This window comes from Balaenoptera musculus, chromosome 1, assembly GCF_009873245.2.
Source record: "Balaenoptera musculus isolate JJ_BM4_2016_0621 chromosome 1, mBalMus1.pri.v3, whole genome shotgun sequence".
Lineage (NCBI taxonomy): Eukaryota > Metazoa > Chordata > Mammalia > Artiodactyla > Balaenopteridae > Balaenoptera > Balaenoptera musculus.
The window spans coordinates 8,303,251-8,320,223 of NC_045785.1; the positions used below are offsets into that span (position 1 = coordinate 8,303,251).

General features: G+C 54.4%; 1 protein-coding gene across 1 annotated transcript; it reads right to left on the minus strand.

The window, feature by feature from the left end:
• Positions 1-390: 390 nt before the first annotated feature.
• C1H1orf127 (chromosome 1 C1orf127 homolog) lies at positions 391-16,500 on the minus strand. The gene is given in 19 exon segments (XM_036824113.1): positions 391-396; positions 1,472-1,689; positions 1,756-1,822; positions 1,932-2,044; positions 2,047-2,232; positions 2,235-2,319; positions 2,459-2,567; positions 2,675-2,873; positions 3,110-3,181; positions 7,379-7,514; positions 7,756-7,846; positions 7,848-7,949; positions 9,465-9,544; positions 9,707-9,778; positions 9,781-9,861; positions 10,755-10,796; positions 13,873-13,971; positions 13,973-14,014; positions 15,690-16,500. Coding segments are annotated over 19 exon segments (1,953 nt in total). The 5' UTR covers positions 15,843-16,500.
• Positions 16,501-16,973: the final 473 nt, after the last annotated feature.

Below are 16,973 nucleotides of genomic sequence, written 5' to 3' on the forward strand. Positions count from 1 at the left end.
CCTCAGCGCTGGGCTCTAAACAACTTCCCCACCAGCCTCTGAAGACCTTGTAGCCCCGAAGCCACGGGCTCCTATGAGCTGATCCAGGCTTAGAGGAGGTCAAGGCCTTCCTTCCTCACCAGTCCAGGCCACCCAGTCAGGTGTCCAAGGCAGTGGTCAGAGGCTTGGTCCTCCTCCTGCTGGCTTCCCCTCTAGGTGTCAGGCTTGCCCTGGCACGGGGGCGGCCATCCTGGGGAAACGCCTGGCGGGGCAGGGGGATGGGGAGGGGGTCGAGCTTGGAGTCACGGCTCAGATTCAAGAAAGGAAATCATCCGAGCTTTTAAAAAATTAAATGGAGTCAGTAATTTGATTTCAGAGAGAAGCTGAAAACCTCGTAATGGCAGGAGCAGCTCAATTCTGTGGTGAAAAGGAAAAGCCTTAAATGGGGCTATTAAGCTTTTGCCTGGGATGGATCTGCCCGGAGAAGGAGGAAGGAGGGGGGGTGGGCAGGGGGAGAAGTCGTCCTCGAGGCAGAGACTGTTCATCAGCCAAGACAACCCTGATTATTTATTTATTTATTTATTTATTTATTTATTTATTTCACGTTCCGGGCGTTGCCGAAGGCCTCTTCTTCTTGGCTGCGTTTCAAATCCCTCTTCTAGTGATGGGCCGGCCTGGGGGTGGGGGTAGTGTTGCTACACTTCCAGGGAAGCACTGGGTACCACTCTGGCTCAGGCCACAGCTGGGCTTCTGGGCCAGGGAGCCTGGGAACACTGGCATCCCTGGGGGTCAACAGGGGTCACCGGAGCTGTCCAAGCCAGCAGGGTACCAGCTGCTGCCATGGGAACCAGAGGAAGGAAGTGGTGAGTCATGAAAACAAAGCAGTAACACTCAGGGGGTTCTTTAGAGACCTGGGGTCATGGCCCCCTGGGGCCCAGGGGAGAGGGCTTCTCACATCATAGGATCTTATCACCACTTACCTTCTCAGAAAGATGTCTGAACTATGGTTGAAGGCTTTCCATGCTCTCCTGGAATAAGCAAACATCCCCTCTGCCTGGGTCTGGGAGCCCAGCTGTTCAGCTTCTCTGATTTGCCAGGATGGCAGCAGTAATGACCTCAAGAATGGCTCACAGGTTCTGAGCTAGAGGCCTGTGTCCATCTTCTTGCTTGCCCCTGAACAGACCCATTGGGAAGAACTAGTATCACCCCCTATTTGACTGATCAGGAAACTGAGGCACAGAGAGGTTAGTGCCTTGCCCAAGGTCACACAGCTAAAGAGTGAAAGGACTGGGCCTTGAACCACGGCAGCCTGGCTGCAGAGCCTGCAAACTTTCCCCTCCCCCACGCCTCACACATTTAACAGCGAAAGGGCAAGAACAACAACGCTGGGGCCTGCACTCGTGGGCAGTCCAAGCGGGTGGGAGGCACGCCCCAATGCTGCCCACCGCGCTGTTTCACACTTGGCATCCCCTGGGGTGCTCCCAGGACACACCCCAGCGAGGGGGTCTCTCAGAAGCCCATCCACGATGTTCTGAAGCTCAGGAGGCCTGTGCCTTTCAAGGCTGGTTGCCAGTGTGGGCTCTGCTGGCTCCTGCCGGGGGGTACCCTGGCCAGCAGTGAAAGGGTCTCTAGGCTCGGCCAGGCTGGGTGAGGAAACGTCCGTGGGAGCCCGCAGGCTCTGAGGTTGCTGGACGTGTGTGTGGCCCCCGTCTCAGCCTGCTCTGCTGGCCAGCTACAGGCTGACTTGAGGCCTCAGGCTCTACATGACTTTCCCACAGATGAGGCAGTGGGCTTCTCGGAGGCGGAGGCCGGATGGTTCTCGGGAGCTGCACTCTGCTGGCAGCTGCTCAGCAGTAAGAATTGGCAGGGGGCGGCTGGGCCCTCCCTGTGCCTCCCCTTGCGCTCCGGTCCTGAGGCCCTCAGACGGCCACTGGGGCCTGCTGCCACCACACCTTGGAAGTATTCACCACTGGGGCAGTGCTGTGGCATCCATCCCCAGAAGGAGGGCGAGTCCCCTCCAGGTCCTGACTTGGTTCTGGGAATGAGAGGCCCAGGTGCCCTCTGGCCCCTCCCTGGGTGGCCCCCCAGCTTCTGCTCTGGAGGATGTTTCCTGGGGCTCTCCAGAGGAGCCGCAGGAACACAGCACCTCTTCAGCCAGGCTGGTCACCAAGGGCTTTGTCAACGGCTGGACCTCCTTGCTGGCCTGCCAGGGCCCCCGCATGGGCTGGTCGGCAGCCACGTCCCCCTGTGACAGCCTTCCAGTAGGAGGGGACTTCCTGGTAGCTAGGCGGGGCTCTGCTCAGGCCTAGACTGCCACTTAGGGTAACAGATGGCCTGAGACTATTGGGACCCCCAGAGAGGCAGCTGGAAACGAGACATCTGAGGACAAAGGCATGGTCCAGGCCCAGGGGGCGGGAAGACTGGACAACTACTATGGACACTGAGGACAGCGCAGCTGAAGGCAGGGGGTCCAGGTCACCCCACTTTCCCTGGGGGAGCTGATCCTCTGGGAAAGGGAAAAAGGAAGCCAGTAGATGTCCACCTTCTTCCGCAGGTTTGGCTGTTCGCAGAAAAGGTCCAAGACCCTTCTTCAGCGAGAGAACAGTGGAGAGAGAAAAAGCATCAGAAATAAAAGGATGTGGTTTCGGCCACCCTGAGGATGGCAGCCCGGGGAAAGGCCTGTGGCAGCTGCGACCTCAGGCTGGTTCTCCAGGCCTGGCTCCTGGGCTCCAGCTCCTTTGAAGTGTGCCTCGGTTTCCCTCCGGTCTGTGTGCACCGCCGCAGGCCCTCCCCTCCACCTCCTTGTGCCGGGTCCCAAGGCCCTGCGTGGCCGTGAGCCAGGCGAGACAGCTGGGCTGCGCTCAGGTGGGAGCTCTCGGGGAGCCCCGCTTTCTCTGGGGAATGGTCGGAATTTGAAGAGGAGGAGACATGGCCGGAGGTCTGAGTGGGACTCCCTTTGGTAGAATGGTGGTGAAAGAGAGGGGCCTCGTGCCTGGCTGGGTCCACTGATGCCTTGTGGGGATGCGCCCTTCAAGGGAAACCGTGGGTGGAAGTCAGGGCGAGGGACTTCCATTGGCCGGTCCACGGGAAGGCTAGTGAGTGAAACTCTGAGAAAACCCTTCCCCGAGGCCTCCAAAGGCAGCTGGTCCTGCAGTTTGGAACTGGGAAAAGGCAGCAGATGGTATTCCTCCTGGAGGGGCTCCTGCTGGGGAGTGGTCCTCAGCATGGCAGTTGAGGCAGACAACTCCCGTCCTAAACCTCCCAGAAAGGAAGCAGAGGTCAGTCCTTCTCCTAAGGGAGCAGAATCCTCCCAACACCCTGCTGGAGGGGCCACATGGGTCCCCTTTTTACAGATGGGGAAATAGAGGCTTTAGAGGTCAAGTTCAAGCACCGGATTAGGAACTGTCCTCCTTGGCTGAATTTCACAGACCTTTGACCTGGAGTCCTTTTTGAGATCATGCAGGCATCAAAATCTATTTCTTTTCTTTTTTTTAATTTTTATTTTATTTATTTATTTGGTTGCGCCGGGTCTTAGTTGCGGCATGTGAACTCTTAGTTGCGGCATACATGTGGGATCTAGTTCCCCGACCAGGGATGGACCCCAGGCCCCCTGCACTGGAAGCGTGGAGTCCCAGCCACTGCACCACCAGGGAAGTCCCTAGTTCTGAAATTGAATCACAGAATTTCAGGTTTTCTCTAAAGAGCACCTGTCCCTGACTCTCTGCCTCTGCTTGATGCCACCAGTCGGTGTCGTCTCTGAGCCATTCCCTATTTTGAGGCCAAATCCATCAGCCCAGCCCCAGGAACCACAGAGACCCAGACTCTGCCTCGACCCCGTTGACATCCTGGGCAAGATCATTCTTTGTTGTGTCGGGGAGACGGCTCCTGTGCACTGCAGGATGTTTAGCAGGATCCCTGGCCTCTACCCACCACATGCTAGTAGCGTCCCCCTGCGTTGTGACAATCAAAAATGTCTCCAGACATTGCTAAATGTCCCTCCGGGAGGCAAAAATGCACCCCCAGTTGCAAATTCTGGCTCACGGATCAAATATAGCCTTTAGACGTGTTTGGTTTGGCCTGCAGAGGGTTTTAAATATTTTAAAATTAACTGACAAAATTTTATAATTTTCCAGCTTCTCCTGGAAAGTCAGATTTGGCCACACTGGCCTGCCTCTCTACAAGGCAGGAATCGGCTCCACTTAAATGAGACTACTCTCTTGAAAAGGGTCTGGTGGGACTTCCCTGGTGGCGGTGCAGTGGTTAAGAATCCGCCTGCCAATGCAGGGGACACGGGTTTGAGCCCTGGTCCGGGAAGATCTCACACACTGCGGAGCAGCTAAGCCCGTGCGCCACAACTCCTGAGACTGGGCTCTAGGGCCCACGAGCCACAACTACTGAGCCCGCGTGCCACAACTACTGAAGCCTGGGTGACTAGAGCCCGTGCTCCGCAACAAGAGAAGCCACCGCAATGAGAAACCCGCGCACCGCAACGAAGAGTAGCGCCTACTCGCCGCAACTAGAGAAAGCCGTGCACAGCAACGAAGACACAATGCAGCCAAAAACAAAAAAAAGAAGGGGTCTGGTGGCTGCCAGTTCACCACTGGAGTCCCCACCACTCCCCACTGGCTCCTACACTGAGCTTTGTCATCCCACCCTTGGGCCATGGATTTTCTTACCCTCATTCCTTTACACTCCCTGCCTGACCCCCTAGGGGCATTTTTGCCAGTAACCCCTGCTTTACAATGTAAAACAGCGGTAGCTAAACCACCCTCTTGGCTTCTCTTCTCAGGCTGGGCTCTCCATTGCCTCCACTGCTCTTGATACCTCCAACCTTACATAATTAGGATTTCTCCCACAGGTTCTAATCACTTTTTGGCAGAGAGGAAGGAGGTTTTTAAAAATCTGTAACCACCAAGTGCTTAGGCAATCCCGGTGCCCTAATATTCCAACATATTCGCCACATATTATCCCAGAGCAATGTTCTTTGTCTAAAACATTTTTTTAGAAATGCCTGGTGAGGGCTTCCCTGGTGGCGCAGTGGTTGAGAGTCTGCCTGCCAATGCAGGGGACACGGGTTCGAGCCCTGGTCTGGGAAGATCCCACGTGCCGCGGAGCAATTAGGCCCGTGAGCCACAACTACTGAGCCTGCGCGTCTGGAGCCTGTGCTCCGCAACAAGAGAGGCCGCGATAGTGAGAGGCCTGCGCACCGCAATGAAGAGTGGCCCCCGCTTGCCGCAACTAGAGAAAGCCCTTGCATAGATACGAAGACCCAACACAGCCAAAAATAAATAAATAAATAAATAACTTAAACCAAAGCCTGGCTTAAAAAAAAAAAAAAAAATGCCTGGTGAAAATTCAATCCAACAAGCATGTATTAAGTGCTTACCAAGGGCAAGGCAGTATGATAAGGCCCATGAAGAGTAAAATGCTGAATAGGGCACGGCCCCTGATGGCAAGGAGCTCCTAGACCACAGGGAGAGACAAGAGCGTGTACCACTAACAATAAGAAGAGAAAGACCTAGAAGCTGCAGGGGAGGTGCAGGGAAGGTGTGCTGGAAACCAGGGGAGGGAGAGGTTAATTCTGGCTGCTGATATGAAATTAATAAAACGAGGAAGAGAACATTCTTTCCCCGTGTAAATCTTTCCAGAGAGGCCAAAACGCCTTTCTAAAATGTTCTTATTTGCTGTTGCCCCAGCTATTTTTGTATTTTATGTACTATGTCCCTACCAAGAACGTACCCTCTCCTCAAAGCCCAGGACAAAGGTCACCTGCTCCTTGGCGTCTCCCTCAAGGCCGCCTGCCCTCCGTTACAAGTCTCTGGACATTGCTTCTCTCCCCTTCCAGGCAGGCCACTAGTTGAAAGCAAGGACCGAATCTGGAGGCCTCTGTTCCCTCCCACGGGGCCTCACGCACAGCAAATGCTTAGCGAATATTTGTTGGATAAAGTTCTGGCCCTCCCTTTCCAAAATCAATGTCATCGCTGCAGGAAACTGTTAAAATAAAAACAGCCGAAATGTGTAAAAACTTTCAGGAAACATTTCCATTTTTAGCAGACTGTTAGAACTCATCCCCGCCCCGCCTTTTCCTTTGTTTCTAATTCTGAATTTGGGGCTGGATGGTAGGCAGTCCCCCTTTTAATCTTTAAATATAGTTCTGAATATAATTACATTTTTATGCAGCACCGAAACATCATATCCTGGTAACGGGGCATTCTTGCACTATTAACATCTGAGTTAAATCTCCTTTGCGTCTGTCTTCTATTGAGGACAGTTAGGAATTCGAAGATGAAAGTGATCGACATCATTTGTGAATTATGTGTATTTCCTTATGCTGTATTTCAATGCGTTCTGCTCCCAGTGATTTTGTGAATACCAGGTTGTCTGGTAGCTGTGCTTTCACCAAAAACGCCTTTCAAGACTTGAATCCCAGCATCCTGGCACGGAGGACACACACCACGTTTAGAGGAGGGTTTGTCTTGGTTAAGAAATAAGTGGTAAAGCAACGATACCCCAATAAAAAAAAAAAGAAAAAGAAATAAGTGGCCTCGCAGAGTGCTCTTGCCAAGGAGCCTACTCCGTGCCGTAGGCCAGCGGTCCCCGACCTTTCAGGCACCAGGGACCGGTTTCGCAGAAGACAGTTTTTCCATGGAAGGCGGTGGGATGGTTCAGGTGGTAATGCAAGCTATGAGGAAGGGCAGATGAAGCTTTGCTCGCTTGCCCGCCGTCCACCTCCTGCTGTGTGGCCTATTTCCTAACAGGCCACGGCCCGGGGGTTGGGGATCCCTGCAGTAGGTGACCCGTGGAACTGGAGCCCACGCAGATCCCTGGACAATCGAAACAGAAGTGGCTCCTCTTGTGCCAGGAACTCTGCTGAGCCCCTAACTCCATCATCTCCAGTCCTCACAACAGGTAGTGGTATTCCCACTTTTTAAAAAATATTTATTTATCTATTTGGTTGCACTGGGTCTTAGTTGTGGCAGGCGGGCTCCTTAGTTGTGGCATGCGAACTCTTAGCTGCGGCATGCATATGGGATCTAGTTCCCTGACCAGGGATCGAACCCGGGCCCCCTGCATAGGGAGCTCTTAGTCTTATCCACCGCGCCACCAGGGAAGTCCCGGGCTATTTCCATTTTGCAGATGGAAGAAACTGAGGCTCAACAAGGTGAAGTGAGTCGCCCAGGTCCTGCAGCTAGCTAGAAAGTTGATGTGTCCCCCGCCCCCTCCCCGGCACTTTGACTCCGCCTAGCTCCCTCAGCCCTCCTGCTCCCCGGCCAGTTCCAACCAGTGTGCCTGACACCATCGTTTACTCGGGTTGGGTGTGGGACCTGTCAGGCTGGGGAAAAGGAAGCCTTGTCATGGGAGAAAGAACCACAGGCAGGGCCGGCAGGCACACCCTCACCGTGACTCTCACCCACACCCTGGAAGGAGCTCTCCACCGTCCAGAGGATGGGGGCGGTCACCTCGGCAAATCCCAGGCTCAGGACCACCCTATAGAAAGCCTGCGTCCCCAGAGCTCCTTGGGCCTCCTGGCATTGCTGTGGGGCAGCGAGGAGTTAGTCGCGTGTGGCAGGGTGCATCCTGTGTCCTGTGGCTGCCCTCCCATGGGGCCACCCTGGCAAGAGTGCCAGGCTTCCGGGCTATAAGTGGCAAAGGTCCATTTTCTGCTGGCTCCACAGCTCTGCTGTCACGTCTCTGACTCCACATGGCATCAGTGGCCCAAGGATAAGGGGTCTCCAGAAGGGGCAGGACAGCCAATGCCACCACCAAGATCCTGACCTGGACCTGGATCACCCCAGCCGCCAGGACACCGACCGCCGCAAAGTCCCTGTTTTCGGTCACTGTGAAGGTAAGGAACTGGGGGACCCGGGAATTTTAGGCTCAGGCTTTCCTCCAAGTAAGAACCTCTTTTGACCAGATCCAGTCTCTGCTTTGGGATGTGAACAAGACCTCCGTCTCTGGCTGGGATGACACTGGAATGGGGAAGGACGCGTGACACAGAAAAATACACACTCTGCAGGCACGTGGACGAAAGGGTGGTGACAGGACCTCAGCCAGGGGCCACACCCGTGGCCGGCACTTTCGGGATTGGTGACATGGGATTACTCGGTGTTTGGTATCACTGCCTGGGCTGGAACGTGACTGCACTGATGCAGAAGAGAAGGAAAGGCCATCCCCAAACACCTGGGGATCCCGCCGTTTGCAAAGACCCGTGAGGAAGCAGATGCTGAGAGCGGGGCTGCCCGTGGAAGTTGCAGAAATGTCTCTGCCAAGACTGTCTTCAGCTCCGTGACCTAGCCTGGTGCCCCTTCCATTACCAAAGCTGCTCTTAAGACATAAAGCTTGTATCAGTTGTTTACACTTTAGCAAGAATTTCATTGTGTCAGCCCTCTCACAGGGGCATTTAAAGCCAGCTCTGCAGTGGCTAAATGAAAGCATCTGTCTCCAAGTAAAAGGATTTCAAGCATTATGAATAAGGAAAGGGATGTTTGGGGGCTTGGTGAGGCCGTCCCCAATGCCCTAAACTCCCCAGAGTCCCATCATGAAATCTCGTCCATGATAAAATTCTATACAAATGTCAAGTCTTAGTCATCTCAGATCTACCCACTCAGGATGAAGCCTTTGATGTACCTAACTTTGCATACAGAGTTCCTTAGAATTTAAATTCCCCGGAGGTAGGAAGTGGTCTTCCAGGCTCCGGGCCTCTCTGTATCACACCCCAAGCTGAATGAAATAGTTATCACATACAGGGTCTAGATCAAGGGTCCCAACCTCTGTCAGAGCATGGAGCCCTCAAGAGCCTGATGGAGACCGCAGACCCTCTCTCAGCTTTGTTCTCGGACCCCCTGGAGGCCATCTTGGGACTTCCCAGGAGTTCAAAGACCTCGGGTTTGGAAAAGTGGATGATTCCACTTTTCATCCACTCTCTACACGCCACCCCTGCTCCACACACACTTGTACCTGCCAGAAAGAGCCAAGGTCTCTCTGTCCCAAGCAATTCAGGAACGCATGGCCAAGGCTGGGGCTAAGAAGAGGCGAGGTGGGGTGGGACCACGGACATAAGGTGCCAGAGGAGGGAGGAACACAAAAGGGACAAGAGGGCGATGTAGCCGGAAAGGATGGGCATTGGGGGCCCTCTTGGGTCTCACCCCGTGGGCCAGCGGCTCCTAAAGACGAGCCATAAGCAGCAGGAGCCCTGTGGGGTGTGCAACGCTTGCTGAGGCAGGATTGTCTCCCCGTGGCCTCCGAAACTGCTCCTTCCAGAAGCAAACTCCCTCCACAGGGCCCCCCCTCCCACCTTCGGACCAGCCTGTGGACTGAATCCCCAAGGGTCCCAGAGCTCAGGTCAGGGACTGTTGTTCCAATGCAACCAGGATATATTATTTAGCCGGGATATTTTTAGCAGGAAAGCGAGCTCGGAGCAAATGTCATGTGAGCCGTCTTCTCTTCCACGGCAACTTTGGGCTATTTAAAGAGATGGTAATTACGTTCCTGCCACCACGATCAGGACGACGAGCTGAATGCGTGATTGCAGGAGCCGCTCATCTGCCACGCGGAGCGCTTGACGCTAATGGGGCCCAATTTTTGAAGCTACCTGCCTAAATCTGTCCGGTCTCCAGGTGGACATTTGAATCGGCACTGGAGCGCCGGCAGACTGCTCTCCGGGGCCTCCCCGAGGGTGCCACGTCTTGAGGCTCCCCCCCTGGTAGGGCTGCTGCCCGCCACTGACCTCCTGCCTCTGGACAGGGTCTTGCCTTGGGCTCTGGATGGTGAGGGTGGTGGCGGTGACGTCCACGCTGATCATCGTGCTGTTGATGATCCCATCAGGCTGGCATCCCCCAGAGAAGCCACCGGCTCCCCTCCGATGCACAGCAGCCACGGGGTCTGGACAAACAGGAGGTAATCATAAACAGTCTGGCTAAGGAGATGGGGTCGCTAGGGGGTCAAGGAGAAGGCGCACTTGAGGGCACACTCAGGAAGGTGACAGGGCCAAGGGGAGAATAGGCAGGACCACGAGGGAGGAAGGCAACCTGGACATTTACACTCCTTATGCTCCAGGGAAGCAGACCCCTGGCAGGAGCGCTGGGCACGTGGTAGGTGGGCCACGGGGCTGAAAGATCCAATGAGCCGTTACCCCCACTAGCAAGGCCAAAGGGTGACCCACACTCTGCCCAGTCTGAGTCCTGGCCTCGGTTCCCTTTGCAACGCTCCAGAGGGACATTGGCCATCGGGGCCTTGAATAAAGGCGGGTGCCTGGAGGGCGGAAGGGGGAGAGAGAGGGGCCCCCGGCCCCTATCCTAGGAGGACTAGCAAGAGGAATTCAGGAGAAGACTTGAGGAAGGGAAAGCTCACTGACTTCAAATATTCAAAGGGCTGTGAAATGGAGAAGGGACCGGCTCCTTCCGGGGGGCTGCGGAGAACAGAGGACCAGCAGAAGGAAAGTTTGGGGAAACAGCTGGGCAATATGGGAACAGGTGGTCTTGCAAAGGAATGAGCTCCCCATCACTGGAGACTGTGCAGAGAGAATCTTAGCGGAGGACCTCAGAGGCCTTCAACCCAAAGCCGGGACCCCTCCTCAGATTTCCTCTCAGATGGTCTCTGCCTGCAGGACACCAGGGAATGCTTCCAGCCTCGGCTGCCGAGACACGAGCCCAGCAGAGCTGGCCTTGTCCACCAACGCTCCAAAGGAGAACAGAAACCAAAACCTCCGGCCTCAGGGTGTCCCCAAGCACCAGGCCTGGCAGAACCTTCCAGAAAGTTGCTCCTGACCCACCTACGTGTCCACTGGTGCTTCCCAGGGGTAGGGGCAGGGAGACCTGCAGAACCAAAAGGAAGCAACATCTCCTGGCAAAGCAGTAAGCGAAGGTGAGAGTAAACATTTCTGTCTGAGCACAGAAGCGCTGGCGATTACCCCAGCAGGAGGCCGGCGAGAGAGCCACGCGGCTGGGTTGTTTGCTCATTAAGACAAGAAAATCATTTATGTTCTGAGACTCCAGTGTCAACAGACCCAGGGAAATGTCGTTGCCTCAGCTGCCACCCTGGGCCTGGCCAAGGGGGCGGCTAGGGTTCCGGGAGCAGCTGGCAAGGCCAAGAGCGCAGGCGCATGGCCAGGATGGTCATCTCCCAGTCCTCCCACCTTGTTTTTTCTCCCGAGTTCACCCATTTCTCCCTCGCCCTTTCTCTTTCCTTTTCAGATCCAAAAAGCAATGGTGGAGGGAGGGCTTCCAAGGGCAGACACTTTCACCACTGGCACTGAACTTGGGGTGACCACCCATCCCAGTTTCCTGGGGACTGAGCAGGTCCCCCTGGGACTTAGTGCCAAAACAGGAAAGGCCCAGGCAAACTGGGATGGTCGGTCACCGTACCGCCTGTGAACCTCGCAGCCACGCCACGGGGGGACCGTTCTCCCAGATGGTCATCTGAGAAATGCACAGATGAGGGGAAGGTGATGGTGTGGGCTTGGGCACCTTTCCTGGAGCTTCTGCTGCAACCCACACCCTCCACCCTGCCCTTCTCTCAGTTCTTTCTGCTTTCTCCAAGCTCCGCTCTGCATTTGCTTCAGACCTTGGCAGGGAAGTCTCGGCACAAGGAAGGAGTCACAGACCAGCCGAGGGCCCCTCGGAGATCATCTGACCAACACCCCTCCCTGTGCAATGTGGGGAGGAATGAGGCCAGAGGGGACTGACTTGCCTTGATGATGCTCCCATCCAAGACCACTCCCACTCCTCCATACGGAGGGACAGAGAGGGGCTCCCTGCAGCAGAAAGAAGCGAAAGGGACCGGGAGGAGACCCCAGGCAGCTCAGCCTTCTCTGCTCCCCAGCCCTGCTGCTCCTTGGCCCTGAGAGCCCCTCCTGGCAGCAGGCTCACGATGGCCCACGGGGAGCTCCTTGAGTGAGGCTGGCTGTTTCCTTGTCTTTGGAGGTGCTGCCTTCACTTGCGGGGAGAAGGGGCAGGAATGGGACAGATGCCTGAGCTTTGGTGAGAGGATGGAGAGGATTCGGCATCTGCCTTTGCCACCACCAAAGCTGTCCCATCGTTTCCACTCCTGTCCTCCACTGCAACCTGGAGGAAGGCAGGGAAGCCCCCCGGAGGCTGAACTTTGAAGAGGGAGACAGTTTTGCTCCAAGAAGGAAGAGAAGACAGATCAAGAGCAAAGCAAAAACGCACGGCCCTTTAAGGCCCCACGCGGAGGCTATATTTAGGGCCGAGGACATTTCGCAGGACCTCGGGCAGCCTTCCCTGGGAGCAATCGCTAATCACTGCATTGAGTTTATGGGTGCCCCTGGGCACACTTAACCCAGGGCAATGAATAGTTATTGCGCGGCCTCCCGCTCGGGGCCTGTGGGCACACTTAAGCGAGTGCGGTGGATCGCTGGGAGCGGGCACGGCTCGGGTACACCCTTGGGCACCCTGAGCTTTCAGCGGGGAGAGGCAGAATATTAAATATCTATGTGCCCTGTGCCCATAGCTGCATTTAGCCAAGGGCAAGGCCGGTGAAACGGCTTTAATTAAAACTTAATGCAAGTTCAAGGCGCAGACACGGAAGCCACGGCTGCAGAAGTCACCAGGAATGAATCAGTCAATTCGATGAGGTTCTCAGGGGGGGGAAGGGGGTGGCGGGGAGGGGGGCCAGGGCTGCGGAGACCTGTCTCCTGCTGAGTACTTGCTGCCCAACTCTCTGCGTCTGTGCTCTGGGACTTGGGGCCACCGCACACGCCCATACCTCGCTTGGTGAAGGATGCTGGGATTCAGGTATCCGGGCTTCAAAGGCAGGTGGTTGGAAACAAAGCAGGCCCCGGGGCCGGGAGCGGGTCTTGCTTTTCTCAGTCACTCAGCCCAATGTCGCGTGACACCGGCAACGCCGTCCGCCTGGCGGCAGCTCCCAAAATTACAGGCCCAGTGCAGAGGGAGGAGTGACCAGCGCCGGAATGTCAAAGGAACGCGCTGGTGGCAATGCTTGGGGATCCTGGGGTCCGACCCTGCGATTCTTAGGAGGACCAGCACCAGGCTTGGTGTGGCCACTTGTGCCACTAAAAAGGCAAGTAGGCAGAGGAAGCCTTGCCACTCTGCCCCCGCTCCTTAAGACTGGGAAGCAAAGGAATCTCAGAGAGGTCTGCCCATGGGCCCAAGACGGCAGTGAGCTGGGCTCAGAGTTGGAGGAGCTCAGGTCCTCTGAGCCGTGGTCCGGGGATGCTCCCTGCCAGACACACCTGCTTGAAAATTCAGACCAGACGAGAACACAGCTATAAAGCCTTCCTGTGGCAAAGGCTCCATGTCTCATTCAAATCTGTTCCCTTAGCAACAGCACAACACCTGGCATATAGTAGGTGCTTAATAAATGCTTGGTGCGTGAATGGTGATTGTCATTAGCAGGCTTTTTGTGCCAAACTCCTCTTTTCATTTCTCCTTTCCTGTTTCCTGATCTTTAAAATGGAGACATTACACCTGATTGTAACGGAGGTTCTTTTATGACTAAAAGTCTATAATTCCTCGGCACTACCCAGGTCAAGAAGGAGCATGCAACCTGGCAACTTTTTTCAATGGAGAGAAAAAGAACACAAGGACATAATATTGCAGCTTTGGTGATAATCCCGTCCTCCCACTGTCCCCAGTGCCAGCGACGATGGGAAGTGGAGAATATTAGTTCAGAACCTTTAATAGCCCCACTCCCACTCCATCCCATCTCTTCCCAGGTTGCTCAGACAACAGCCCAGCGGACCCGGGCATCCAGCCAGGGCCCACGAATGTCTGCAGAAGAGCCATGCCACGCGGCACCTCCAGCTGCCACCTGTGGGCCCGGCCACATCTTGAAGCTCAGGAACCACGGCCTCTGGAGAGAAGCCCATCCTGGGAACCCCTACTCCCACCCCCAGGCCTCTGAGCCCATTAGCTGAATGAATGTGGGCCGGCAGTGGACACTCTCTTGGCCCAGCCTGGACGCGATCACTGGACACTTCATTATGTAGCAGTCACTCTGCTCCAACCTTTTCACCTCCCCTTTGAAATATTCTGGTTTCCAACCTGTAATTTGCTTTCTAGAAGTAGGACAAAATTCCTGTGTGCAAATGAAAGAGGAAAACACAGTTAATAGGCTGCAATTATAGGTCAGTGACTATTCACAGCAAATATGATTAACATCAACCCACTGGAAGCTGGGCGGTTCTCATGGAAGAGGATAGGAAGTGAGCTGAGGCTGCCGGGGATCAAAACCTGGGTCCAGCTTCTGGAATCCAGCAGTTCAGCCTCCACCAGGGAAGCCCTCAGGGCCAGTGGATTTCAGGAAGGTCCCACCTGTCCGGACAGAACAGGAGCTTGTGCCTGAACATCCCTTGACAGGTGTCAAGCATCTGCTCACAACTTGTCTCCCTCGATCCTCACAAAGATCCCATAGGGTAGGCTTTCTTATTCCCATTTTACAGATGAAGCAGTTGAGGCTCAGAGGAGGTAAATAACTAAGCCAAAGGCATGTGACCACTCTGGGACTGCCTGGCTCATTCCATCATGTGCCAGATGGAGCTTCAAAGATATCAAACCAGTGGGTCCCACAGGAGATGCTGGGGCTGACCTCATTCAGCCACAGAGGACAAACCCAATTCGAGGCTTTGTGGTGGGGCCTGAGAAGAGTGTGTACTGATGGGGTGGGAGGTGGGGGACATCAAAGAGGAGGGTGATTGCAGAAAGGAAGGGAAAGAGAAGGAAGAGGATAGTTCCTGAAATTTCTCCCCCACGATGGACCACAACCCCCTCTGTAGAAATTCTGGGCTGGATTGAGGGAGGAAGAAAAAGAAATGAAGGAAAGAGGAAACGGAGGTGAGGAGAAAAAGAGAAGAGGAAAACATGAGGGTCCATGGAGCAGTTCACACCATCTTGGGGGCCAGGCGGTGGAATAAAGCAACAGGTGTGCCCAGGGAGCTGCAACCCTCCAGCCCCCAGGCCATCAGCTGCTGCCTAAATCAGGGTGGCTCCTTGTCCTCCTGGCCCCCAAAGAAGCATCAGTTCCCCCTCTGACTGGCATGAGCCCACCCCTCCAACCCCAGGTTTGAAACCTGCTTCCCTGGATGGGGTCCATGTTGTATGGGGCCTGCAGCTCATGCAATTTGGGAGAAGGACCTCTTTAAGAAAAAGAATATGAAAATATCTTACTTTTGCAAATTTTACAGAGTCATATGGTCTTGTAGGCATGTAATGGGCCATGCGACTGAGGGGTCCTGGGCTTATGCTCTGTCAGCTCCATGGTCAATCAGCATTTACTCACCTCACTGAGCACCTACTGTGTGCCAGGCCCTAAGGCAAACACTGTGGGGGGGACTCCCTTACCCCAAAGGCACTGCAGATCTAGCAGGAGATGCAGTGTGAGCAGCTGTTATTAATCAGGGTGGCAGGTGCCAAGGTAGAAGCAGGTACAATGCACAGAGGAGGAGTGATCAGCTATTAGGAAGACCGCCTGGAGGCCTGGAGGAGTCTCCAGGCCTGGAGGGGGCAGCATCTGAGCTGGGTTAACAATCTCAGCAGTCTTCTGAGTGAGATCTGTGCCCATAAACTCCGAGAGGGCAGGGCCTGGTGTCACCCCTCTCCCTCGGCTGACTTCATGGGGAGGAAGGGTGACAGTGTTCCCTTTCTGGACACCTGAGCTCAGGCTGAGCTCCTTGTGTCTCCCAGAATGCAAGCTTCTCAAGAGACATCATTGAGTCTGATGTTTCCCAAACCCACTTCCTTCTGCATGCAGAAGGCGAAATATCAGGCTTGAAAAATGAAATTACCATCAGGACTGTGACGCAGGAAGTAGCCACATTTGGCAGGAAAAGAATCCAGGCTGCTGGGGGGGCCCTGCAGGTCCCTGTAATGAGAGGAGGACAGAAACATGGGTTGAGCTTGCTCAGGCTACTTCTCTGCAAGGTTGGAAATCTCAGACACCCAGATAGAAACTGAAAGGCTGCTCTGCCTAGAAGCTCCTTACTGGTAATAGATTAAAAATAGCAGAAACAGGAAAAAGTCTGGAAAGGTATACCCCAACAAGAAATCCCATTGGTTCTACCTTCAAAATACATCTAGAATCCTCCCCCTTCTCCCCACTCTGGTCCTGGGTTTCCGCAGCTGCCTGCTCCTTGTCTCCTGGCTTCCCGCCTCGCCCCTAATTGTCTGCACTCCACACAGCAGCCACGGGATCCTGTTCAAAACTAAGTCAGCTCATGTGCCTCCTCTGTTCAAACCTCCCCATTTTTCACTCTGAGGAAAAGCCAAAGTCCTTGAAGGCCCCAATGATTCGCCCCCTCACCTCCCTGACCTCCTCTCCCACTTCCTCATCTCCCTCCCAGCCGCACTGCTCCAGCCACACTGGTCTCCCCACCATTTCTCAGGCATGCCAGTGCTGCCTCAGGACCTTTGCACTGGCTGTGCCCTCTGTGTGGAACTCCTTCTCTTAGATACCTGCATGGCTCACTCCCCCACCTCCTTCAAGTCTTTGCAAAAATGTTGCCTTTCAGAATTGGAGACACAGATGCAGAGAACAAATGTATGGACACCAAGGGGGGAAAGTGGCGGGAGTGGGCGGGGAGTGGTGGGATGAATTGGGAGATTGAGATTGACATATATACACTAATATGTATAAAATAGATAACTAATAAGAAACTGCTGTATAAAAAAATAAATAAAATAGAATTCAAAAATTCAAAAAAAAAAATGTCTCCTTTTCAGTGAGGCCCACCCTGACCTGCTTTATCCTATGGCCCTGCTTCCTTTCTCTGTAGCACTTGATACCTTCTAACCTTATTTGTTATATTTAAGGCTCATGTCCCCCCACCCAAAGGTCAGCTCCATGGGGCCAGGGAGTCTGTTTTGCTCATCGCTGCATCCTTGGTGCCTTGAGCAGTCAGGCATATAGAGGGCTGTCAATAAATATTTGTTGAATGAGTGAAATATACAGAGGACTGTCTCTGGGTAGAGAGATTATGGGTAATTTTCATTATCTCCTTTGGATTTTCTCTAGTTTCCATA